General features: G+C 32.9%; 1 protein-coding gene and 1 pseudogene across 1 annotated transcript in view; one reads left to right on the forward strand and one right to left on the reverse strand.

Annotated features, from left to right (window-relative positions):
* The window catches only part of LOC148601977 (BLOC-2 complex member HPS3-like), a 39,655-nt gene extending 27,225 nt beyond the window's left edge, over window positions 1-12,430 (reverse strand). The window contains exons 1-9 of the mRNA XM_088556803.1: window positions 12,177-12,430; window positions 9,087-9,935; window positions 7,864-7,977; window positions 6,736-6,911; window positions 4,809-4,925; window positions 4,080-4,201; window positions 3,227-3,296; window positions 1,688-1,857; window positions 1,103-1,202 (exon numbers count right to left, since the gene is read on the reverse strand). Coding sequence (XP_088412929.1) covers window positions 1,103-1,202; window positions 1,688-1,857; window positions 3,227-3,296; window positions 4,080-4,201; window positions 4,809-4,925; window positions 6,736-6,911; window positions 7,864-7,977; window positions 9,087-9,935; window positions 12,177-12,390 — 1,932 coding nt within the window. The 5' untranslated portion in view covers window positions 12,391-12,430. The remainder of the gene's footprint in view (window positions 1-1,102; window positions 1,203-1,687; window positions 1,858-3,226; window positions 3,297-4,079; window positions 4,202-4,808; window positions 4,926-6,735; window positions 6,912-7,863; window positions 7,978-9,086; window positions 9,936-12,176) is intronic.
* An 8,154-nt stretch (window positions 12,431-20,584) lies between these two features.
* LOC148601978 (uncharacterized) lies at window positions 20,585-22,506 on the forward strand (annotated as a pseudogene).
* The last annotated feature ends 3,913 nt before the right edge of the window (window positions 22,507-26,419 follow it).

The raw sequence follows: 26,419 nt of genomic DNA on the forward strand, positions 1-26,419 counted from the left end.
GGAAAACTATTGACCAAACTTTACGACAAACGTGATGACTTTTAATTCAAAATTGTCAACTTTCCTTTCATCTGTGGCAACATCCCTTCAGCACCTGCGTATAGAGTGTTCATATCACAACTCATATGTTATGCCAGAGCTTGCTGAGACTATGCAGACTTTTTGTATCACACTAGAATTCTAATAAATAGGCTTCTGGAGAAGGGTTATGTTGCTACAAGATTGAAGTCATCACTACATAAGTTTTATGGCCCTCATCATGAACTCGTGGATCGTTATGGTGTATCCATCTGCGCCATGATAAATAGAGTACAAACTAACATCACTAACCTAATGCAACACCAGTATATTTTTTTTTTCTTTTAATAAACATCCCTTATAGAACCTCAAAACCATCTTTATCAAAATATTTTCTAATTAACCAACATGTAAATTTCTTATCTGGACATTCCCAATTGTCCAGCATTTTTTACCCTTTTTTACCTGTAATTTTTAAATGTTGGACAATCGGGAAGACACCGAAATGAGTCAATGAACTAAACATGTTCATTAGAGGAGTGACTATGCATATACACTATACATGTAAAATATCCTAGATAGAGTGACTATGCATTTACACTATACATATAAAATATCCTAGACAGAGTGACCAAGCATATACACTATACATGTAAAATGTCAGTATTTGGTTGTTTTGCTTGGCAATTATAATTAAGGTGTGTTTCATTCAACACACATCAATGTCAAAAGATAATTTATTAAATGCCAGTTGGTAAAATTAAAAATATCCTAGATTCTCATCCCCTCCTGACCTAATTTTTTAACCCTCTCTGAAAAATTTGTTAGTGATTTTTCAATTTAGGTCAATTTCTTTCAAATTGACAGACAGCATTTTTCACTTAAATTGATAAAAAAAAATGAAAAATAAAATTCATTCGCTTAACTGAAATACAATATATGATAATTTTGAATGATACATGGACATCTCTGATTGAATCAGGCAATGTTACTACTGTGACAATAGCAGATCAAAGTACCTAAATATGCCATTCTTAATTCTGTAACTTAAAATAATGTGATATAAGACCAAAAATCTACATACTTTCTCATGGCTGTCTACAATATGTCTGATGACTTCAACTTCACCCAGTCCTGACATGGTTAGGTAAGGGATACATAATAGCCTATCTGGGCTGCTTTCTCTGGGAAATATATGAAATTTCTTGAAAAACTACAGTCAATTCAAGTACACACATTCCTAAACAACATGTTTTGGCATTAAACATAAACATCTTTGACGGTTTTATTAGCAAGTTCTGTAGCAGATATCAAGACTTAAACATTCATGTTCATTAATATATATATAAATCCTGAAAATAAAAGACTTAAGGAGGTAGACCTAGGGTAAGGGACATAACTCTTGAAATCAGTGATATGTTTGCATCATATTCAATTTCACCAAAGCCTATCAAGCTTTCATTTGAAACAGAATGAAATCAACCCAAGTTACTTTGACACTCACATGAAATTTATGTAAAATGCTAAATGCAAACTTTCCAATAATTTGTTAGAGTTGTGTCCCTTACCCTAGGTCTACCACCTTATATGATGAAGAAAAAGAGAGCATAGCTCATTTGATTGGAAGAATTTTTCAAGATAAATATTTTTTTTTTGTAGAAATGTATACTTTGCATAATATTCTCCAATTAGTAAACAAGATTCTCTGAATGAATTGCCAGCCTCTCCTTCGGGAATCTCTCCACCAATGAAAGTATTTCTTAATGTCATATGACCTTCTAACAGCAGATTTAGATATGTCCCCTCATTCAGCTTTCTGCCTCTTTCACCATACTTGACCTAAATAATCAAAAATACATAATATATATTACATTTTTTAATAGATAAAAATGAAAAATAGGGCATTTACGAAACATCGATACCTCAACCCCCCACCATGTTATGGTGAAAAAAGGGGATGGCAAAAGGTTCTAACTCGAAAACTGCATTATGGAATTTGCTGAAAATTGAACTTTATTTTATTTCACTATACTAAACAAATGTACCAATTTAAAAAAAAATTATTAATCCGTTCTAAAGAAACCATCAGGGGACAGACGGACACACAAATTTTCAGAGGGTATCACAGAATACCCTACCACTTTGTGAGGTGGGGTATAAAAATCAGGAAAAAATCAGGTTTACTGGTAATTGAATAAAAAAACTTTGATTCAATTTAAAGCATGCAAGTTTTATTTATTTTTGGTAATGGAATTAAATATTAACAGGAGATTACACTCCTGCAAAGAACAAGTTTGGCACACTCATATTTTAGTTATTCCCCCTACACAATTAGTTATTCTAAAAATGTTCTTGAATGTTGGCAAATCCTAGATCTAGAATCTGTAATCTGTCAAAATGTCTGTGAAATCTGTTAGTTTAAGGTTCTGATTGGCTTAAGTATACCCTATACATTCTAAATATATTCTTACGATCCATTTTTAAAGGTAACTAACAACTGTACTATGATAAAAATATTACAACACTAAAGCTTCAAGTCTTCAAACAATACAAATCAGAAAAAGAGCTTCCTTACATAATAAAGACAAACAGACAAAAGTCCAAAATATCATCTAAATTTCCATAAGTGTCATTTGGAGACAAACAGCAGACTGACCATATTTTTCTGTAAAAAAAACCCCTTAAACTGACTAAAAAAAATAGCCTGAAACATGTGAAAATCAAGAAAATATACAATGATACATTTGAGTAAAATTGACAAACGAAACAGCGGAATCGGTAAAACATATTGACCGCTCAGTGGTCACATGATGCGATCACTGGTTTAATGGACCGGTTTGATGGATGGGTGACTGATCGGAAACTGATCGGTGACTGATGACCGATCACAATTTTTGTTGCATGGATCGGTTCAGGTGCTGTATCTGTCATCTTAGCCAAATAAAACAAGTACTATCTTTAAAAAAAAAGACACATTTTTTTGCTTCATTAATACCCTCTGTGTGATCACTGTGTTGTATAATGCCACCAATGGAGCTTTGAATTTCATGGTTGCTGTCACACTTGCCCAATCAAATGCGACGTTGTAAGCTCCATCAGTTAGACTGCCATGGTTAAGCATCATGGATGTCACATGATGTCAAAGCGAATTCAATAATGACTGCGTTGATAAAATATCTTCCTATTTTGAAATTCAAAATAAATTTACCATATCCTTATACAACTCAACAGCTGGACACTTCTCCAAAGCATACAAACTACAGACACCTTTATCTGACCTAATAAAAACAAAATACATGTAAAGTGGGAACAAAATACTTGTACCTATTCATGTACTTATACTATTTTATCTGTAATCTGTACTTTTTCCCTTTAATCTTGTTGACAGATATTTTCCTATCTCCATATATAACATGAGAGTCAAAAATATCCGTCAATGTGTGATTGTGATCGTTAGAATTTCTTTAATGCTTTAAGTGGAAATGATGTCACACATCAACAGCTTGTATTGGCACTACTAGATTTTTCAATAAAAGTTCATGGAAATGATAAAAATGAATATTTAGATTACAGATAAACAGAATAATAATTACTGTCAATTTTGATACTGATAATACCTATCAACCTTCTCGACTAGTGCTCACACACTCCTTAAGATATTCCACAAGATATTGTAAATATCAAAATCGAAATTTACTATTTATATATATATCCCAAATTTAAAATTGAATAAGATTTTAGCACTATTTATTTTTCATTAGCAACAGGTATACCATATTTAATATCTCAACTATATTATCCAGCTCTGTTAGGTTTTAATTTGGAGAATAAAAAGAATTAAAAAGATTACAGGTTTCTACTCTAGCTCACAAACTTTCATAAAATTCTGCGTCTCATTCCTCAAATTCATGGAACTCATATGAAATATCTAAATTGGCAATCAAGATTATAATGCACTTCCCTTTTTCATATACTGGATGGTAAATTCTAGGTTACATTTATGGATATGATGCCAATATTCAAATATCCAAAAAAATTTCAGTCATAAGCAATTAATTTACTTGTGGACTCCATCTAGCTTGGACAGAATTATGACAAAATTGGGGCCAACTTCTAATTTTACAGTGTTCATAAATAAATGAACACCACAAAGACATGTTTCCATCTCAGCTGGAGGAAAAGCCTGAAATATAAAATTGAAAGCATTGGATGAATTTGAAGTAAAACTAGTTAAACCTAGTATTAAAACCAATTCTCAAATGTATTTTATAGTATTGCATCATTTAAACATTAGAAGTGTATATTTTAGTTTGAATCATATAAAAAATTGTAGCATCTAAAACATTAATGTGATAAAGATACTGATTACTATGCAAGAATTTATATTCTATGGTACCAATTTTGTGGTTTAGGAAAAAAATATCAGTTCCTAGATTCTTGAATTCTTTGACTGAACATATCTACCATACAAACGATGGGAAATTTCCTTTTCATTGGGAACCAAATTTTGTGGTTTACCAAACTCACGAAAAACCATTAAAATTGGTGCCCCATAAATAATAATACTTTCACAGGAAAAAACTTAATTTTAATAACTCTGAGAAACTAAGAGATTTTTCAATATTATAAACAAGTAAAATTTTCTTCTTATGATGTCCCAAATGCATAATTTTCTTTAAGTGAACAACAGATAATTTTTCAGTAGGCATTTTCAAGACAACTGCTAAAATACACCAAAATTAGCACTTGGTGATAATTAATGCTCTACTTTACAGAATATATGTATATACCTTTTCTTTTGAATTGAATCTTTCTGTATGGTGAACAGCTAGTGCACCACACCTACTGGTGTAAACCTCTAGACCTCTGCCTGTCAGTACATACAATAAATCTTCATTCATTATAATCTGAAAATATCATCATCAACTAGGTTATTTTGGTAAAAAAAAAAAAGACAATCACAAAAATTATAGATCGTCTTATTTTGTAAATAAAATGACAACTGTACCTCAGTGAAAGTAATACTTTTTACATTTTTATGTTTAAACTATCAAAAAGAACCTAATTGACAACCAACACCAGGGGCGGATCCAGGATTTTAGATTAGGGGGGACACACAGTCAAAATTTTGCTGAGTGGAGCAAGGTGAAAAATTTTTTGAGGTTAAATTTTTGAAATATTCTTCTAGAGTAGGTGCAATGTAGATATCTTTTGTGATAAAATTAGCGAGAAATTAAAGTTTTAACCTAAAGCTGCCAAAATCTACCCCTGACAACCAATGCTTTGCAAATTTTAGGGGGGCGCATGCCGCCATGCCTGCGCCTGAATCCTCCTCTGAACGCAGTAAAATTGTCAAAGGGAAACCTATTAACAGTGCAAAGAGAGATAACTCAAATTTTAAAAAATGATTTCCATATCTGCCTCCATTTGAAATTGTCCATGGGAGTTAAGTCCTCAGCACATGGAAACCATTATAGGGGCCTTCAAATTTATTAAAGTATTGTTTTCTGGCATTTTGTGACAACATACATCTAATGTACCACTATTTTAATTGTAAATATTGCTCTGTGAAAATTAAAGTTTAGGAGGTCTCATTTGGGAAATTTCCCACAAATAGTGACTTTCCACAGGACATTTCATTGAGGTATGAATATTGTGTGGATACTTTCGTTTTCTGATTAAGTTACATGAGTTGTAAAATTTTGTTTGCTTTCTTCTAATATTTGTTGATTTTCCAACGAGAATTTTACATCCTATATAGAATTTGAATTGTTGGTTAGACTAAACAGTCAAATAATTGTGCCACAGGGAGTAAAATGGACATATTTTTCTCTATTTGATTTAAAATACTGTCCATTAAGAAACCAGGCAGTTCCTATGATATGGATGACAAAGGCATATTTTATCTCAAAGAATTTTTTTGTTTCAATGTAATATTTATATCATTTATATGTCAAATAGCATAAAGATTATTTAAATTGACAATGGATCGCTCAGAAAAATATTTTACAATTTCCTACGAAAGCAACCAAAATTTGCACAAAATGAAGAAGTTATCTCCCTTTTTCAATGAATGTCAGTGCCTTCTACCTAATGAATTTCTCTTTAATCATCATTGTTAATCAAACTACCACATAACTTTGAAAAGAGATGCATTTGTGATATGAAATGTATGAAAAATGTTTGAAAACAAAGTATGTCATGTGCAACCCACTACCTGGTTTTTGTGTGATCGAAGCTCTCTTAAAAGGTGATGAGGGTGCTCTATACATTTTCCTTGCAATAGACCCCTAAATTCAATATTATATTTTTTATTGATTTTTATTAAATGATTTAAGAAAGGGAGGGTATGCATGCATGAGAACCAAGTGACTAGTTCTTGATGGCCTTACCCAATCTAATTAAAATTTGATCTTAATTGCTCCCATTTTTTTCTTTTTCTTGATGGCCTAAACCAATATAATTAAGGAGGTAGACCTAGGGTAAGGGACATAACTCTTGAAATCAGTGATATGATTGTATCAATTCAATTTTACCAAAGCCTATCAAGCTTTCATTTGACACAGAATGAAAACAATCAAATTTACTATGATGCTTACATGAGATTGATATAAAATGCCTGAATACAAACATTCTTATAATTTGTAAAAGTTGTGTCCCTTACCTTAGGTCTACCTCCTTCAGATATAATTTTAATGAGACTCGGCTTAACCATACCTGTTTTGGTACATCAGAGTAACTGTATACAGACACTGTAGAAACAGGTGTTGACCATATGTCATACAGATGTCCCTTCTGGTCAATACTGACAAACAGACTCAGGCCAACTAGACTGTTGTACACAACAGATCGAAGGGGGGTAGCTCCTACTCTGGTTGACAACTTATCAACATCTGAAAATAGAAAGTTAATATAATATATACATACCTGTTAACCTTTGGAACAGTTCATTAGGGAGATTTTACCCCACTGACACTGTCTCACGTGGGGATTTTTAGGTAAAAGAAAATTTTTCAGTATATTTTCCAGAAAATAAAGTAATTTTAGACAAAAGCCTCTTCAAATATTACATCTTTGTGCCATGGATTTAAAATTGTTCATAAATTTGGCAGAAGTCTATCCCCTAATATTGGAGGGTTAATAGGGAATATATACAAAATGATTGATTGACTGTTTGATAAAAAAATGTACACAAAGAAACAATTACATGTTTGTAAGTATTGTAATATAAAATTTTGAATGTGTTTTCATTAGACAGATTATGAGTAATTAAATATAAGTAATGGTCAAAGTAACAAACCAGATCATGGAAATATAACGGCATGTTTTAATTAATCATTTAATGCACTTTTTTCTTTAAAAAAAACTTAAATAATTCTACTTTCTAAAATTATATTTGAAAAATTTTAGAAGTTTGCGTTCAGCTTTAGAAGTAAATTTAATTCAGGTCATATAAAAATACACATATCAAACATGTTTCTAACTTAATCAGTGGCAGATCCAGAAAAAGGAAAAAGGAAACTGGATTTGGGGTGTGGGGGGGGGGGGGGTTGGGTACTGACTGGTTTAAGTGGAGGGGTTGTCAAGAGATTCCTTTTTTTCTAAATCATCAACCTAAATAAAGGAGGCCCAAGGGTCCCACTTGGATCAACCTACATGTATGTTAATTGTTAAAAGATACAGTTTCTACAAAATATATTGTATGAAATTAAATTTCTTGTAATATCATTTTAAAAAGTATTGTCTGTAATTAAGCCTAAAAAATATATACATGTATGTATTTCTGCAAACCTTAATGTTTTAGAGCATATTTCAGAAACACTGATAATTTTCTCTTTGCCTTACTTGAAACATATGAAGGAATGAGCTGAAGGTGTTTGAAATCATCTTCAATTTTCTTCGTTTTCTGATGGAAAACTGTAACTATGTGTATTTGTCCTGCTGTCTGATGTCCTCCACCTATCATAAAACAATGGAATAAAGATTGGTACGCATAGCTACATGTACATGTACATGTCCCCCCTGCCACAAAAAAAAGTTGATTGGCAAAAGTCTCATAACTCTTGTACAATTAGAATTTGTAGAATCAAAATCAACTACACCGAGTGATAACAATCCTACATAATTTGAACAAAATCTGTAGAGTGGTTTTCAAGGAGTTGCTTCTAAAAAGTGTTCCCATAGTGTAACATATACAAATCAAACTAAGCCCAATAACTTCTGTAAAATATATTGTATCAAAATGGAAACACAATAAGATCAACTACATATGGTGACAAGCAATCCTACAAAATTTTAACAAAATCTGTAGAGCAATTCTCAGAGCTATAATGTAGCTATAATGTATATTTATTAAGGGACTTTTACAATGTGTTCCTTTACAATGTTCAAGTACATTTACTTTCTAAAATACATGCACATGTACATATAAAACAAAGAAAATAAATTTAATGACATACCGTACAATGTACATTTAAATGTACAACACGCATATGTACATTCGTTCAAAGGGACTCTACCAATGTGTTCTGGTATAATATTAATATACATGTACATGTACTACCAGTATATATTGTACAGTAACAGAAAGTTGAGAAAAAGTTTTCCTAGTTATATTTTATATCATAAGATATGCTGTTCAATGGAGGTTCATTTTCGAAGAAGAATAAACAAATTAATTAATAAAGTCTTTAGACATACACTACCAACAACCTAAATTTTACTTTCTCCACACTTCACAGTGGAGTCTCCATTTTACTTTCTCCACACTTCACAGTGGAGTCTCCATTGTCCTCCATTGAGTCTCCACTAAATCAAACACTCAGTTTATTCCAATAGATTTCTACTTTTCATTCATTTTTTCTGTTTGTAACTCAAATGATTTCAAACTTTAAGAATCATTAAATATATATTGTCATGTAAACAAAAGAATTAAATTACAAGCATATACATGTACTTTGAAATGGTGACTTCACTAAGTTGCATGGAGACACTGTGACTCCACTCACAAAGTCTCCAATGTGAAAAGTGGACAAATTAAAACTAGTTTTGACAGTAGTGTAACTTACCTCTAAAATCTGTGACATCTGGTTCTACCATTTTACATGTATCTGATGTGCTTTCCCATAGCTTCTTTAAATGAATAGATTTTATTGCTTTAGTTTCAGACTGAGAACAACTGGATTTCAATTCATCTAAATTTACTTTAGTGAAGTGTTCATCTTCTAGGATATGGTTGAAAGACTCCGCTGATTTTGTAAGTGACAGTGATGGACTAGCATTAGCAGAGGAACGACAACCTATTCGAGAAAAATGTGGAGTTTCTGGATGGGAAAGACTTCCCTTTGATGAAGGGACAGATACATTACTAATGGCTGATGATGTCTTCCGATGTGGATTTCCAAAACTTTTGGCTGATAATCTATCCAAGTCTTGTGGAATGTTTTGAGGCCTTCCATAGTTTTCATCAGAATATACAACTTTAACAACATGAATTTCTTTTTTAGAAAGAACACCAATATAATCTTCACAAAGGACTGTTTTTGTAATGTATCCAATATGCCATTCCAGCTTCAGGAAAAGTACAATATCCAAATATACTTTGCTTGAATTACCAATAGTTTTCTCTACGAGGTGATAGATATTTGTTTCTTCCCTTGCCACTGTTACCAAATTTCCTGTTTTCTGGCATATATCGATATCTTCAACTTTCCCTATTTGTTGGACATCAATTACCTGTATGCATGACTCGTCAACATTGGAATATGTGACATTCTGGTCTTTACCTGCAAGACGCACTGAAGTTTTTTGAAGAATATCACCAGTTCCTATTTCCCAATTCAGATATACTTTAACAGAAAATGTAACTGCTGTAGACCTCCTTTTCTTTGAAGATTCAATGGTTGCTACATAATTTCCTTGAAAAAGAATTTATACAAGTTCAGTATTCAATATTTTTATTTGCACATTTTCAATAAAAGGTCATGGCATAATATATGTACAATACAAAAACATACAATATAAATAAACAAAAACAAATACAACTATGTATGTATGGTGACTGGCTTAAGTGGAGGGGGTGTCAAGAGATTCCTTTTTTTCTAAATCATCAACCTAAATAAAGGAGGCCCAAGGGTCCCACTTGGATCAACCTACATGTATGTGAATTGTTAAATGAAACAGTTTCTACAAAATATTTTGTATGAAATTAAATTTCTTCTAATATCATTTTAAAAAGTATTGTCCGTAAGTAATTATTAACTTTTATGTACAGATGCCTCTCTTGGCAAAGTAAATTGGGCTTATAAAGTTTGTGATTTACTGAATAGCCTTGGTCTGAACAATATATGACTGGATCAAGATAAAATTAATGTTTCATTTGAATTTATCAAAAATCGTATTAATGATCAATATTACCAGAACTCAGGCATTCTAGTGTAGTAAACTGTGAAAAATTATCTTATAATACAAGTAGCTCATATAAAATTGACTTTGTATTTGAAACTTATTTATATTATAATTATAATATTGTATTATTAACCCAATTGTGTACTGGTACTTTGAAACTGTGTATTGAAACTGATAGATATGACAATACTTGTAGATAAAATAGAATCTGTAAATGCTCTTATATGAATTGCATAGAAGATGAATATCATTTCATTTTGACTTGTCCTACTTTTAGGTCACTGAGATGTCATTTTTTACTGTTACTGTTCATGGCCTAATACTCATAAACTTAAACATTTGTTACAAACAAGATCATGCAGTTTAACAAAAAAAAAAAACTGTCAGTATCTACATTTGTGGCAGGGAAACTATGGACTCAAATTATTTGAAGCTCATTTCATATTTTCACTATATTTAGATATAACTCATTCATATTATACTACACATTGTTTGTTCTCTGTCATATTTGTCATATATGTATTCTGTGTTATTTGCTATAGCATTGTTTTAGTGATGCAATAAAGTATTCATTCATCCAGTACGTGTACTACATAATGAGAGACTGAAATTACATGTATATATACATTTTCTGTACATGTATACATAAATGACACAAAACAAACTGTATTTTTTATCTCAGTTTTTACAGAGAAGCAAGGATCTACAGAAATGTACTTGTTCTTTTTAAAGTGGACATACACATGTAACACCAGTACACATGTACATGTACGTGTGTAGCACCATGCATTCAACCCCACTTTTTCCTTTTGCTCTATCTTTTTTTCCATTTTCAAGGCAAGAATTTAAAAAATTGCGTGCTGCACCACCCTCTAGTCAAAAAATCCTGGCTCCAAAATTGATGTACTTGATGTGCATGTACATGCAATATAGGCAGTGGCTCCCCATCCCCAAGTTTTGTGCATGCAAGTCCGCATTGCATGTTACTCTCTCAAATTCATTACAATATTCCTGAATGAAGCTGAATACCCTTGTTATTTCTATAGTTTTCTCTATTTGTACAATTTCCACAAAAGGAAGAAAATACACACCCTAAACTTTTAGTATATACATGTAACAACAGCCATACTGACAATGATTTAACAGACTTATTTGATACATGTACATTGATCAGATTTTTAAGAAATGTTTTCACATGGTTAAAGGTCATGAAGCATGTGGGGGGGGGGGCATTTCTTCAGGCAATTGCTGCAAAGCATACAAAATTTGTTCAATCCCATTTATTCATAGAGTTCATATTACTTGTATAAAGTAATCACATATATGTTCGCAATTGTTTTACAATTACAGTATTACAAACTTCTTAAATTTGTACTTTTCATATATTAACATAAAAATGTGTGTCCTTTCTTGTCTTGCCACTGCCAACGATATACATTTTCTACTTTTTTTGTAATATTTTTAGTCTATAATTCTATATGAATTTACAAATACAAATGTTACAATCCGACACAATGAGCTAGATCTTAACTATCGTAACAGCACAAACAGTAAATGAGCATGCCACCCTGTAAATGTATTTGTAGTCTAGGAGAAGCAGTGACTTCCAATTTTAAAATTAAATTTTTGCCTTTCAAACCCACAAACTCTCAATACTCTTGCCGCTCGAGACCAACATGCTACACCAGGGACTTTATATTTACACTCCCTGGCTACACTGAAGCTTCAGAGGCGATGATTAAAGTACATACCTGGTAAGCTATAAATTATATTATGAATTGTCGACTCTGTCGAAGAGAAACAACTAAGCTTCGATATTGAACTTCCCAACGAAAATACCTCGATACAACATTTATCTGTGGCAACAAAAAGTTTGTCTCTTGAGTTATAAACTGCAACCGGTTCACCATCAACCTGAATAACATTTTGGGACTGGAAATTATGGCATTTAAAAACTTTAACCATTATAATACAGAAACCGAAACAAGAAATGTATGATCACATGACAAGTATACAACAGGATATACCTAAATTAAAAACAACATACTCGAAAGCAGTTTCTGATACACGAAGTCGCCCTAAAATTACTTTTTCACCCCGAGTCCGTTAAATTCGCTCTAATAAGGGAAGGAGTACAAATTATACTATCCATTTGTTGGAATAACCAGGGACTATTCAATGCGAATTTAACCTTTCACATTAGAAGTATCACAGATCAATGAAGGCACTGAGAACCTGATTTAGACTGACAGCAAGGGTAATACAAAACAGGGTCTTTTTTTTTCTAACAACAATAAGCCAGTGCTTTCAGCTCGTGTCTTAAAGTTTTCTTAAGTTACAAAGAAAAAAATCCTAGTTGATAGGCATTAATATCTTTGAAAATATCAACAAATTCAACTCCGTCCTCTTACAAATTACACCTGGCTCATGTTATAAAGTCCATGAAAGAACAATATAAACAAGAAATATAGTTATACATTAAAAAAACAAAAACAAAAAACAACAACAACAACAACAACAACAAAAAACCAAAATAAAACAAACAAACAAACAAATTACAAAAAGAACAAAAAAACTTTTGTTTGTCGCGTAGCAAGCACTTCTTATTTACGCATGTATTATAACATTCTATCTAATCAATAAAAAATTATAGGCTTATTATTTTAGATAAAAATCTTAGAAAAAAGTGAAAGACCCATGATAGGTCTTTTTGGAAATATTTTTTAATTTTGTGGATTGAAGTCAAGGACTCAAGCCACTGCGTTAATTTGAACCATGGACCTGCCAAGCTCGCTACTTCGCAATTCTGAATTCCGACAATTATAATAATAAGAACATGTATTTATGGACAAATTGCCGAATTGATATGACGATAATTGGTATACGTGGTATATACTGAATATTACATGTGAAAATCTGTATCCCACTCTGTATCAACCCGAAACTCCTATATCATTCCACGGACCAGTACGCGGCGTGATATAGGTCGAGAATTTATACCGCATTTGACATGTCATTTTCATCATATCATATATTTTTAACTATATTTCAAAGTATGGTCATGAAGAGGTGCAATATAGAGTATGCGATATAGGATATGCAATATAGGTCTAGGGGAGTGATGTAGGGTACACAATATGGGTTTAGAGTGTGATGCGATAAAGGGTAACCGATATAGGGGTTAAACAAATACTTGTAATGCATACACAAAAAAGGTAATTTTTTTAATCTAGATACATGATATACGAAAATATTCCAAGATATGCTTGATTTTTGTTTATCTTTCTGAAACTAGTAACTGTATCACTTCACATCTTTCAATACGCACCAAATAATGTTCATATACAGCAATAAAACAATAGCGATTTCGACTTTGTTGTGTATACTGAAGTCTCAGTTATTTTTAGTGTTAACTGCATTTGGGGAAAGCATTAAAAGTGTTTATTCCAGTCAACAACGTACTCGTTATGTATGTGCGCAACATTTCCATTATCATTGTTCAAAGAGAAATCAGGGGAATGATGGCCAGAATTCGCACTGCAAAACAACTTTGACATAGAAACAAAATAAAACAAGAAACCCGGACTTTGGATGCACTAAAAACCGGGACCATATGGACCAGATACACCGGTAGGGTAAGCGTCCATTGTTTTTCCGCCGAAAACGAAGGACGAATTTTCATGGACAGTAAAATTATAATACAGTAAACAAATCGGTTGTCATGACACAGATGGATATACTGTAATCATCCACAAATTTATAATGACAGCCATAAAGCTTTTTGCCTTTAAAATCTATTAAGAAACCTTATTGTGAGTAGGCTATACATTGTACATGCAGAAAACATGAATGTTTCAAAATCAAAATAGTTATCGCATTATCAATTTTTAATCCGAAGCATTTGGATTTCAATGGTTTCGATGAAATTATCGCAAAGTATAAAAATGTAAGATGGAAATATTACCAATAATGTTTTATTTGGATTTTAAAAGCTTTTCCGTATCGTTAGTTCCTTCTCACAGTCAGATTGATTTTTAGGTGTTATTAAGGTTTAATTAAAATTTCGGTTAGTATGAATCACATGCTGAATGATTTGCACATACAATTTATTTTTGTTTTGAAATCGAGCCTTGGTACGATGTTTGAAAGAATAATTATGGTACTTTTTTTTTTATTAAGATGATGCTGGTACTTAGCTTCCAGCGACTTTTACAAGATATTAAATATGGCGATAGCAGAGGACGCTTACCATTCCAGTATATATCGTCCCAGCTTTTGCATTTCAATAGATTAGGTCATTTGTGAGACAACGAAGATCGAATGATTATATAGAACATGTACAACTTGGAATATTCAATAAATGGGCAACCAAGAATGTTTATTGTGTAAATATCTCGGATAATTTTGACACATTATGACTCAAAACATTGATTTTATTATGAAATCATGTATTCAATACCGCACATTAAAACACTTAGTTTAACCAAGTCACAAAGATAATATAGCAAACCAAAAAACAAAAACAAAACAAAACAAAAGAAAAAAAAAACAAACAAAAAAAAAAAAAAACGGATAAATTGATACATCCCAACTTCCCCATGTCAGGGAATGACCAAGTTCAAGTTTTGCTGTGGAAAACATAATTAAAAGCAAAAAAAAAAAAAAAAAAAACAATCAGATCAAAATCTTGAAGAGGAGGCGCATACCTTCAATATCTACTTAGGATTCTATGAATTAAAATTTCATTACAATCCATTCGATCTACTAGTGATGTAGAAGGAGTTACGTATAATTACCATTCCGTGTAACGAAAGTATGAACGGAAGGACAGATAACCCTATCACTATATGCCCCACCTAAACTGGGGGTATTATAATTATATAATAAAAGGATAGTCACATGAAATGGTTACTAAGTATAAATACATGTACAACAACATCTGCGTACTTGGTCCTTCCTGTAATTAACTTAATCATTCTGGTCGTCAGTCAATTGTTGGAATCTGGTGTTGACCTGTGTATACCTTTTTTTTATCGTTTGTCTAATTTAACTTTCCCGATTTCGTATGATTCTGGATTGCGGGTGATATAATAGGTAATCTTGGCACCATATTATTCCATCCTTCAACTTCCTCAACCCCTAGCGGTAATTCGGGATACTGTCTAGTTGTTCGGTTGCCCGTTAGTAATATCATTAGCCGTTTCTTTTGCATTGACATGTGTTAGTTTTGTTTCAGAGCCTGCATGTTAAAGTCATGTTAAACAACCATTTCTGTTTTGTATCGATTTATTTTTCACAATGTATACTTGCTTGTTTCGTTTTTAAGTATTTGTTTTCTCTTTAAGTAGCAGTCCGCCTAAGAATCATACAGTTTTCACTGATAGTAATTTATCGATGTCAGATATTTTACCCAAATTGACTTTAAATCAGTTGGATATATTGGAAAAACAATAAATAAAATGAAAAAAATGAAAAATATTTTCACCGTTACCATGGCAACAGCCACTCCCTAGCAACTACCAATTTTGGCCTAAAAAAACGCACTAAAACGTCACAATTTGAATGTAATTTTATATATTTAATGGTGGAAATTTGTCAAACTACACAATTATATTAATAAATAAAGTGTGCCTTAAGGAAAACAATTTACAATAAAGCAATCTGATTGGTTTAGATCTGGTTAACATAGCAACCAAAATTCTTAATTTTTGACATTGTGAAATATACGAAAATAGACTATGTTCAGACCCGTTTTGACAAGACTAGAAAGAAGATATTATCCAAATGTATACATGGATGTGTAGCAAGGCCTCTCCAGTGAAACATATCAAAAATAAAGATATGTAACCTATATTTGTTTTTTGCTCATCTGGACTCGAAATAACCACCCATAATGACTTTTTTCTTCTTAACGCTTTTCATACTAACATTTCTAGACCATAACTTATTTGTCTTTTGACCTAGACATCTAATATTTGGTTTGTTGGTATATTCTCTCAGGACAGGGTGTTGCGTACCAGATTTATTGACCCTTGACCTTGACCTTTAACCTCAAGGTCAAATAATAAACACATTTTTTGCAAAATACGATACATAATTTTGTCTGTGACTTTCCTTTTTTATCTTGTTACTTAGATATCTGATTTTTGGCATTTGAGTATATCACACCAAGGCAGAGAAAATAAATGTTTAGGTAGGTGACCTTTGATCTTGACCCCTGACCCAAAAGTCAAATAACAAAAAACATTGGCAAAATACTATACAAAACTTTGTCTTGGTCATAACGTTTTTCGTCTTTATACCCAGATGTCTGATATTTAGTATGTAAGTAAATCACAATAAGATAGATTGTAATGTTCTAGATAGGATGACTTTTGACTTCTAGCTTTGACTCCTAGGCCAAATGACATACAAAGTTTTGTCTGGGCCATATTTTTTTTGTCTTTTTACTTAGACATCTGATATTTGGTATGGGGTTATATTTTCGCAAGGCCAGGCGTCACGTACTAGAGTGGTTGACATTTAACTTTGACCTTTGATCTCATGGTCAAGTAACATACCAAATTTTAACTTATTGTTAGAGGACAGATGTCCTATGACTGATACTATTTTTTTTTTATTAATTTCTGTATATTGAGAGAATTCAATTAGACCCAGGAATAATATTTCTTGTTTTTGTTTATCTTCTCTTGACATTATATCCTATTCTCATTTTTTGAGAATTTCTTGTTCATTTTATCATCAATTTCATGTTCATCGTCTGAATATAGCTGAAATATTGCTGCTCGGACGTAAAACCCCAACAAACAAACAAACATTTTTTGAGCTCATGTTTTACTGAAATGCACATCTCCTTATCAAAATGTCCCAAGACTACATTCTTGTGATTTCCGCTAGAATCTTGGTTCTCTTGATTATATAAACATGAACATGTAGATTCTTGTTTATAGAACATTTCAAAATGTTTTATAATTTTGTTGTTTAAACATAATGTCACAATACCGTCACTTTCTCAACATGTAATTTGATGCCATAAATTTAGATAAGAACAATTGGAAAATCAACATTTATAAATATATCATAGAAATATTATAAATAGATAACTAGAGGCTCAAGAGAGCCTGAATCGCTCACCTGGTTTACCATTTACTTATTAGAAAAACTTGACAATGAGACAGGCTAGTAAGTTAAAATTAACTGAATAGTCAAATGCAGGAAATGCTTTCAATAGCATTTTATGACTGACCTGAACCCGAATTTTGCTGAAGGCAACAGTTATTGAATTATTTTCAAAAAGCTGTCTTCCGACCCCTATGTTCCGATTTTAGTTAAGGCAGCCATATATATTCATGGATTAAAAATCACAAGTCATTTCGATCACAAATACACTAAAGAACTAATATGCTTTATTTCAATTAAATGATCGTAAATGGTTTTAGAGAAGAACATTTTCAAAATTGTACATGTACCTGTGAAAAACAAAGAATTGTTTCAGGAGCCATAACTCCTACATTAGTAGACGAATCGTTTCGAAAATTTGCTGAACAATATAACCCCTGCAAAAATTTTGCTAAAGGCAACCAATTTTAAGTTACTTGCAAAAACTGCATTCTGATTCCTAAGTATCTTCTATTTTTAGTAACAGTGACCATGTTTTTTCATTGATTAAAAGTCCCAACGGTCATATTGTGTTGGATACTGTAAAGAACAAATATGCCAACTTTCATTAAATAATATACAATGGTTGTAGAGAAGAAGATTTACGAAGTTGCAAATGCAAAAAACTGACAAAAACTTTTTCAGGGGCTGTAACTCCTAAATCAAACGATAAATTGTTTTGAAAATTCCGGCATAGGTCTGTCTCATGAGGCTGAACGAAATTACTCTGCAAGAATTTTGATAAGGGCAATAACCTATGAGTTATTTGCAAAAATTGCCTTCTGACCCCTATATTCTATTTTAGTAACAGGGCTTATGTTTTTTCATGGATCAAAAATCCCACTGGTCATTTTGTGTGGAATACCCCACGAATAATTATGCAAACTTTAATTGAATTCTGCGCAATGGTTTTCGAGAAGAATATTTTCAATGTTGTACATACAAAGAATGCCAAAAAAGCTGTTTTAGAGGTTATAACTCCTACATCAGTTGTCAATAGCGTTTCCAGAATTTCGGCATAGGTCTGTCTCTTGATGCTGAACAATATTATCCCCTGCCAGAATTTCGCTAAAGGTAACGGTTTTTTATTTATTTGCAAACAAAATGTCTTTAGACCCCTATGTTCTATTTTTAGTAACGGCGGCCTTGTTTTTTTTCACGGATCATAAATCCAAACGGTCATTTTATGGAGAATTCTCTAGAGGAGAATATATTGGAACATTTGTGGACGACGTCAGCGACAAGTGGTGGCATATGTGGCATTTAAGAATCAATTGCATAATTAGAAAATGCGAACTACTTTTATACAATATAGTCTACTTATTATTGCCCATACATGAGATCAGAAGTAAACTTTAACACAGTCAATGAAATGTAAAATATAGGTTGTAGATACTACCCTTTGTTTGGATGCTGATTCACTAACCTTAATGCATGAGTATATAACTTCAGTTATAAGATCCTGCCTTTTGTATTGATTGAGGTACATGTATGATACCAGAAGTACTACATCATGACGAAATTTTGTAACGGTGAATAAACTTCGTAAACGTTTATAGAAGTTTGTGAAAGATGTACCCCTTAGTGCTAAAGCTTTTCTGTGTTGTGTTAGATGAAATCTGACACTTTATTACAAATACGAGCAAAACAGACCAGTTGTTAATGTTAATACTGTAGGAAGGTGCTTCGGGGATATCACAATCTAGGAATGGAAAAAAAAAACAATAAGAAAATAGAAATTGTCTCGTCTTTTTGTATATATAAGACCAAAGGGTAATGCTTGTACCCTAATTATATTGAAATAAATTTGAATAGCATTTAAAAACCATTTTATTTGTGATCATTTATTTCCATTTTAGGAAACTAGCACAAGAACAGGCTAAAATTGTGCATACATTTGATATGCCGTTCATATAATTAAACATCATAAAAAATTAGGTTATTGTGACCTACATTTTCCGCTTAAGCAACGCTGTTAAGATATTTTGGTTTAGTCTTAATTCTTAGGTATTGGAATGAATTACAATTGATACCTGATCTATGGAAACGCATATGGTACACCCCTTGTAAGGATACTTTGTGGCAAATAAGTCAGAATAATAAGTTATATTGTGCGTTATAAGTTGGAATCAAATTATCATGTTGAAGATAACATGTCGGAATGATGTAGAAAAAATGAATTACAATGTCGACTTGCTAATATTAATGTAATGACATATTAGTAAGATGTCGACATGTTGAATTCAACCTGTTTATTGATGATGTCAACATATGACGTCAAATTGGTCATCTTGTGATATATCGTAATGGTGAAATAAACATGTCGGAATAATAAAGCAAAAATTGAATTTACAATGTCTACTAGCTCATATAAATGTAATGACATAAAAACAAGATGTCGACATGTTGAATTCTACTTGTCGATGAAATTCGATAAATAACGTCAACTTGTTTATTTGATATTAACTTTATTCGTTGTCGTGGTCAGATTCCCAAAAGACAGTCATTTTAATTGGGGTTTTTAAAAGTTAAGTAGAATAATATGTAAAAAAAACTCTGCTGTTTGTGAGCACTCTGCAGGTCGAAGTACAAGTGCAAGTGGGTTATCATACTTGAGCTGAGATCAACAGGTGACGGTGCTTAATTAAGGACTCGTATCTTACCGGGTTCCTCACATGCATTAGGTCATATATTTGAGTTTTCAACGAAAAAATGAATGTGTCCTTCTCGTGACCAAAGTACACCGAGGAGTAATAATAGTCATTAGAATACAGTGGTCATTAAGGGACGGTGCTAAAAGAACATCCTTTTATCATTTTCTGCTTCAACTTGCTTTATATGCGAACACATAATACACACATTAAACACTAAAAAAAAAAAATCAAACAAACAATCGACCGAATAGAAGTTTTTGCTGTTATTCGCATGTTTAAATTGAATATCTCTATTTCAGCTGCTCGGTCAACTGCAGTCTAATAAATTTTTGAAAATGTCGAACAGAATGGAAGGAAGCCATATTTTAAAGGTAACAAAGGTAACGTTGAAAGTAAAATAGAAATATGTTGCATGCATGGAACACCAGATCAACATACTAGCAATTAAACTACTAAGAAGTAATTAGACGATCCGAACTTCAAGGCCGCCACAACTAAACAAAGATTAAAATGATCAAAATTTATCCTTTTCAGAAAAACATACAGAATGTCGAATTTTGAAAATCGTTTTGTAGATTGACATGGTTTGAGGCAGGGATGTATATTAGACCTCTTACTGAGGCAAATATTATCAGGTGATGGTCATCTACAATTTTTGTATTTTTTATGTTGATTCGACATCCAAGATGGTCGCCATACATAGATATGTGTATGCTACCTTGATTTTCATTTTATTTCGACCGAACGCTATGTTTAGACTTTCAAAAAAAACCTTAAATAAACGTCTAAAATGTTCAAATTTCACTACACTCGTTCCTTTTTTATTTACCCATGCTTTCTACAGAAAATTACCAGAACACGTCAGGGGTGTGGAACCCAGAAGGCCCAGAAATGTATTTTTGATCGGGCACGGATGTCCGGAAAGGACTCTTGTCACATATATTTATATGATTTTTGCCGCTGTATATATTGATTATATATACTATTCTGAAAATCTCAAAAAAAGCTTTTGTTAGGAAATATAAAGGTTTTCGTCATTGCTTTTTGCAACAAATTAATCATTACAACGTAAGTGTTATTTCAGTATTATGTTTCAGGTTCTGTGTTGTCTCCTTTGTGTCGGTATGCGTAATGTAGCAGGTATTCCGTACCCAGGTGACGATGCTGCTGTGCCTGATTTAGTCCGATACTATCACCATTTATGTTACAGGTCCCTTCAGATTTGTGGATTTCTTTTGTTTGTTCACGGTACATTTATGAGTTGTTCAATGTTAAAGAGACTTAAGAGAAGATTAAATCTCAGACGGCGTAATAACTTGTCACCATTAAATACAGTTGTAAGGACCATCTTGGCTTTACACCAGAATGGCATGGCTGATGCCGGTTACAAAACTATGTGGAGGACTCTAAACATAGGCTTTGGCCTTTGTGTTACGCAAAAAAGAGCCAGGCCCTGCCTAAGAACAATAGACCAACAGGGTATACTTGATAGATCGCGGCGAGTTCTTCGAAGGAGAGTGTACTACAATACTGGACCAAACTATCTGATTCATGTCGATGGTTACGATAAATTAAAACCCTACGGCATAGCTATACATGGGGCGATCGATGGATACTCTCGTAAAATTTTATGGTTGATAGCAAGTCCCTCTAACAATAATCCGAGATATGTTGGGTACTGGTATCTTATTAATTGGATCAAACAAAGGAGGATGCTTCCAAGAGTTGTTCGATCGGATGCAGAAACAGAAAACTCTTTTCTCATCGGAAGGTCAGTTGAAAATCAACATATAGAAAGGTTTTGGGGTAGCCTTAAAACGTGTTTCACCCAGTTTTGGAGAAATCGCTTCCAGGATTTCCAAGATACAGGGGTTCTTAATGGATCATGTCTAGTACATAAAGAATGTGTTCGGTTTTGCTTCCTCTCCGTTATCCAATATCAACTGGACATGTTTGCGGAGAACTGGAATTCACCAAGAATAAGAAAACAACGTGCTGAAGTTTTAACGCCAAGTGGTATTCCAAATATGTTATACTATCAGCCAGAGATCTTTGGTGGAAGAGACTGTTCGTTCCTTTTACCGTGCAAACAATTGACAACCTTATGGACGAATATACAGATAATTTTCCAGAGCGTGACTGTAGCAATGAATTTATGAACATTGTCGAATTGCTTACCGAAAAAAGAAGGGATCAGATCCCCACCCTCACTTCATACGCTGATGCTGAGCTTTTGTTTCGGACATTGATTGCTGCCTTGCCAGATTGAAATTTTGCTATAGATATTTTTCATGTGTTTTACAAAAAATACATCCCAAACCTCACCACAGTACTATGTAGCCAATATCATTGAGAAATGGCACTGTACAATAATTTTTTTGTAGTCGATGGCTTTTTTCCTGGTTGGTTGAAGACAATAGGGGAATAACACCTAATTTTGATTAATACTGTATATATATTTTTTGTGTTTCTTTTGTTTTCTATGTATGATATTTGACAAATGAAAGGTATTCTATAAAAAAAAATTGGAAACAAAAAAAAAATTGTATTATTTTATAGGAAAGTCAGTCAGCCCCCCAAGTCTGTTGATATCTAATTCCCACAGACTAGCTTTATTGTCCGTCCGTCCGTCACTTTTTTGTGGATGCAACTCCTTTGGAACAACTGCATGGATTTTGCTGAAATTTTGTATGATTGTTCGCCACCATATGTAGATGATCATGTCGTGCCACCATTTTGATTGAACAAAATTTACAGGAGATATGAGACTTTATCGACTTAATTCATGTAACAATATAGGAACACTTTGTGGACGCAACTTCTTGGAAACCACTGAAGAGATTTTGCTGAAATTTTGTAGGATTGTTGGCCACCATATGTAGTTGATCATAAACAACGTTGACCGAACTACGTTCAAGTTCACGTTATAAATTCATACGCCGAGCCAATAAAATGCATAAAAAACGTTAAATAGGCATTTATTACAGAGAAATTAATCAAATTAAAAGAATTATAAGGATTAAACACCGTTTGAAAGGAATTTATTGGAGTATAAACGGGACCAATTCACTCACAAACAAATGATATGTTTGTGTGTGATTTTTAAAACGGAGTTTAATCCTATATTATAAACTTAATGCATACTACAACATAGGAACACTCGTTTTATACAACGTTATTATCCACCATACAATATCCACTAAATAAACAACTGTGGATAGTGACAGGATTTAAAAAAATACAACTATTATTATACCTACAGAACATTGCATTTTATAAAATAGTACCTCCAAATTAACATATACAATGTAACATATTGCATTCCCACTTTTCCGTGGCGGCGGGGGACACATGACTACTCGTAGCAATCTTGTTTGTGGTGGATGGATCACTGCATTTAAGGAATTCTGTCATATTTTTTCGGTATAAGAAATAACTCGCTATTATGGTTATTTTGAAGTGTGCAATACGGGACTGGGGTTATTTCGAATATACGGAAAGAATACTAGTATTACAGCTATTCCTTATGATTTAATTGAAACTCAACGTTTCATGAGGGGTAAAACGTTGATGACGTCACAAGTGACAATGACATAATATGGCCTGATAAAATAAGTACTTTCAACCAAGCAACAAACTACATCAAATATTAAATAATATAAGGGAGGGAGGATATGGAAATTGGACTTTCTGACAAGAATTGTCGAGAACCAGTCTCTATATCAACAAATCTAACTCAGGTCTTTCAAAAAGATATACTCGGTACCTGGAAAAATCTAGACCTTGGAATGAAATCTTCGCAAGAAGGCTGTATATATTTTTTCAGGGTTTATACACATATATGTAGAGTACTAGTCATAATCATAGCATTCCCCATTTTCCCCGAAAAACTACTAATTTTATTCTTCAATCTTTATATATTACATACACCAATTTGTGTAGGGTTTTATGAATTATAAGTCTCCTGATAAAGGTTAATTTTAGTTGCCCTGCATGAAGTGGAGGGGGACTTTTGGAGTATCATCAGCGTTTCCGTCCGTATCTACAATAATATTTCTTGGTATGCAGATGCGGGACCTACCACCAAACCAAAATTTGAGATATAATGATACCATGTTACATACAATCATGAAAGTTGTTGTGGAGATGTCTTTTGGGAAACTGTCAGCATCTCGCCCATTTAAGGTCTACATAACCTTTATTTCATGCATCACTGACAATTGATTTCTTCCATACGAGGGGGGGGGGCATCATACATAACTTGTTGTTCAGATGTATCTTTGGGAGTATGTCAGCATCCAACCCATATTCGGTCACTTAGACCTACTTTTCATACATCACTGATTTTAAGTTAAACGTCTGAGTTGAATTCTACCATACCGGATGTCCACTATCATGTACCTGCTCTTCCGATGTATTTGGGAGACTGGGAGCATCCAACTCAAATTAGGTCACTTTGATTGTTGTACTTGAACCATGAAATACCCATATAAGTTAGATAAGATTCTCCTTTCTTTTTGAAGTACCTGTCATATGAGCTTAGATAATGTCCAGGTCGAGTATTCTAATTCTTGTTGGATGCTTGTTTGCTACCTGGTACTGCAAGATCTTTCTCTTACAGTATTAAAGACATGAGTTTGAAGCAAACTTTAACCAAGGAGAGTTGAACGTCAACTCTGGGTCACATTGACGTAAATATTCATGTGTACTTACCCTCTCCATCCGTCAAATACATCAGCATGCAAGATTAGGGGAGGGGCATGGGATCCCGTTACCAGGTTAACAGCAACTAATTATACAAAATACAGAGGACAGTCTAGCTGACAGTGAAGAAATTTCAAATACAGTAAACAGTTATAAGAAAATGGTAAAACTAGGTAACTTTTTTCATTATATTTTGTGCTAAAAGCTAGGTACATTTTGTACACGGATCAAAAAAGCATCTTCTCCCATATATACAAGAAGATAGTAGATTGTGACCATTTAGTTTTAAAAGAACAAACCGGTATCAAACTTCGGACAGCAGCTACCTTAGTTTCTATCCATTTATCTAAAAATAAAATATTTCATGATACAAGGTCAAACTTAAACCTGTGCAAATATCACGGAATTAACGCTAGTTAAAACAGTCTTGTTGTCAAGTCATTAAGATTAATATTTTTTGGTAGAAATATTGATTCACTTTTAAAGTCTTTGCGTCGTAATTAAACACATTTTTTCTAAAACCAGTTTTTGGTGTGACACGGGTTATGTTCTCGTATTAATAAGATATCACAATTCTAAAGGCCTTAGGGAGGGATTGTGATGGATCCTCTATACGAAGAAGACATAACTTTTTTGATCAGTTTTATTGATGTCTGGAGCTGGCATTCAGTTAACTGCTAGTAGTTATTTGTAATGTTATTGTTCGTTGTTGATTTCTCTTTTATTCAGTTACCTGGTTCCTACAATTAACTCAGACATCTTAAAACCTGATTTTTACTACACGTTTAACTGCGTACTTTTTTCTACATTGGCTAGATATAAAGGGGGAGGGTTGGGATCCCACTAAACTAGTTTAACCCCGCAATTTTTTGCGCCTGTCCCAAGTCAGGAAACTCTAGCTTTTGCTGGTCTTGTTATTTTGAAAATTTTGGCTTCTTATTTGTCATAAAACTCAGTAGGGTGTCCATTTCGCTGAACATGTTATACATTTTTAGGGGATAGCTGAAGCCTGCCTCCGGTTGTGGGATCTCCCACCGTTCATTGAAGATCCACAGGTCGCCCTAGGCTGTTGATTTTCCATTCCTGGTCGAGTGGTTGTCTCTTTGACATATTCCCCATTTCCATTCTTTTTATATTGAATGCATTACAAATTGTGAGAAATTAGAATTCAACAATTTAGACACTAAATAATAAAGAGCTGCGCTGAGCGCAGCATGATACGACCGCAGCAGTCGAACAAGTGTAGGTCGAGAAAGCATTGACAGAGTAATATGCTGGACACAATAATGTGCTGGCTGAGTGTAGGGAATTTGATGAGGAAACCATTAAAACGAACCCCATCGAAGTAGGACCAGAAATAAAACAGTTAAGATTTTTTGGGCGTTATTTGTCGAGTTTCATAGACAAGTAGAATTCAACATGTCGACATCTTGTTTTTATGTCATTTCATTTATATGAGCAAGTAGACATTTTGATTT

This window comes from Perna viridis, chromosome 12 (assembly GCF_037379345.1).
Source record: "Perna viridis isolate PV_CMFRI_1.1 ecotype Kerala chromosome 12, ASM3737934v1, whole genome shotgun sequence".
Classification (NCBI taxonomy): domain Eukaryota; kingdom Metazoa; phylum Mollusca; class Bivalvia; order Mytilida; family Mytilidae; genus Perna; species Perna viridis.